At 41.5% G+C, this 1,844-nt stretch overlaps 1 protein-coding gene across 1 annotated transcript; it reads left to right on the top strand.

The window, feature by feature from the left end:
• Window positions 1-321: 321 nt before the first annotated feature.
• Window positions 322-1,017, top strand: LOC140167021 (uncharacterized). Its single transcript, XM_072190500.1, has one exon. The coding sequence runs from the start codon at window positions 322-324 to the stop codon at window positions 1,015-1,017; it is 696 nt and encodes a 231-aa protein (XP_072046601.1).
• Window positions 1,018-1,844: the final 827 nt, after the last annotated feature.

The following is a 1,844-nucleotide window of genomic DNA, read 5'->3' as shown; positions in this document are numbered from 1 at the left end:
AGTTTTGAGTTTGTAGTTGACTACTAAGCGACCTAAGCGATCGATTGCTAGCCAATCAGATAGAACTCCTTTTCTTGCGTTCGGTGAAATACCAGTCGCCCGTCGCTCACCAACGGAGTATTAAATTTATATTTATCGAATAGGAAGTCGACACTGTGCGGTACACCCAAGATTCATAAACCGGGTAATAAGGTTCGACCGATTGTTGATTATACCGGTACTATTGCATACCAGACCTCGCGAGCCTTGGCGGATATTTTAGCCCAGTTGGTAGGTGGTACGGAACACCACGTCAATAATTCAAAGCATTTAGCGGAGGAAATGGCGGAGGTCATGATTGAGGAAGGAGAGATATTTAACTCCCATGACGTTGTGTCATTGTTTACTAACACGCCTATTGAGAAATCTTTGGAAGTGATTAAATCTCGGTTGGAAGCGGATAAAACCTTGAAAAAGAGAACCCTACTGTCAGTTACGGATGTGTTGGACCTGCTACGGTTTGTCCTCACTACAACGTATTTCTTATTCCGTGGTAATATTTACAAACAACGGTTTGGAGCGGCCATGAAGAGCCCGGTCTCACCTGTAGTAGCAAATCTGTACATGGAATTCCTTGAGCAACATGCGCTAGCTTCAGCCCCGTTAGATTGCAAGCCACGACTATGGAAAAGATATGTCGATGATATTTTGGAGGTGGTTAAGGAAGACCAGGTCGACAATCTTACGAACCATATCAACCAAAGCGATCCCACAGGCAATATAAAGTTTACGTATGAAAAAGAGCAAGAGGGCACCATCCCGTTTCTGGACACACTTATAGTAAGGAAAGCGGATGGCTCGGTAAAGCTACTCGTTTACAGAAAGGTCACACATACAGACCAATATCTTAATTTCCAGTCACACCATCCGATACACCACAAATTAGGTGTAGTCCGCACTCTCCTTGACAGGATGAACAGTATTGTTACGGAAGAGGAGACAAGAAACAGGAAGAGGAGAAGATCCAACAAGCGTTAAGCCGGTGTGGCTACCCCGTTGGTCCTTTAAACAGGTTAAAGAAGATGGCAAACAAACAGGTTAAGGTACATGCCCATGAGTTTCATTCAGGGGCGTGTTTGTAAAACAGCACAGCGCATTAGTAAAAAGAATAAAAAATACTAAAATTTTCACCGGGGTTCGAACCACTGCCAATTTCACTGAATGCTAAAGATGCCTATGCTGTGCCACGGTGACTGTGGTTAACATTCGGCGATTTTCAAAGATATACATATCAACACGTTTCTAGTGTATTGAAAATCATTTTGATTTTGATTTTGGTAGGAATACGGTCATAGAAAGACATATGACTCTACTTGTCTGTTTGTTTTCATTTAATACAAATTAATTTTGATGAATTGAACTGGTACAACTCTTAGCACTCGTGATAAACGACGATTAATTTAGTAATAATAAAATGAAAACGCTGGTCATTCACGACGTCATTTGTAATTTATGTCAAAACCTGGGGAGGACCACACACATCCGTGATGCATGTATACGTGCTCAATCGATACTCAATGATCCAGACAATAGCGTTTGAATATACCGCCCTGCTTGACACATCTTGTCACTTGCGGGAAGATATACTATAGGCCTACCCTAATAGCTTACAATAGATACCCCACCGTAAATAGCTCGCTGTGCTAGTTTATACACGCAGCGTACGGACTTTTGAACCATATTTTGTTCAAAAATGATAGGAAGGGACTGTTTTCAGCTAAAATGTTGGTTATCAGCAGATGCTTAATGATACCGGGAAGTGTTGCAGAAAGGTAAGCGTACTCTTTATTTATTCAAAATATGTA

The sequence above is a fragment of the Amphiura filiformis genome, chromosome 12, assembly GCF_039555335.1.
Source record: "Amphiura filiformis chromosome 12, Afil_fr2py, whole genome shotgun sequence".
Taxonomy (NCBI): domain Eukaryota; kingdom Metazoa; phylum Echinodermata; class Ophiuroidea; order Amphilepidida; family Amphiuridae; genus Amphiura; species Amphiura filiformis.
Note: the sequence above shows the minus strand (reverse complement) of the source record. Positions and strands in the feature narration are given on the sequence as shown.

What these genes read in the sequence shown, in the direction of transcription:
- LOC140167021 (XM_072190500.1), top strand. Translation starts at nt 322, where the DNA reads ATGGCGGAGGTCATGATTGAGGAAGGAGAGATATTTAACTCCCATGAC.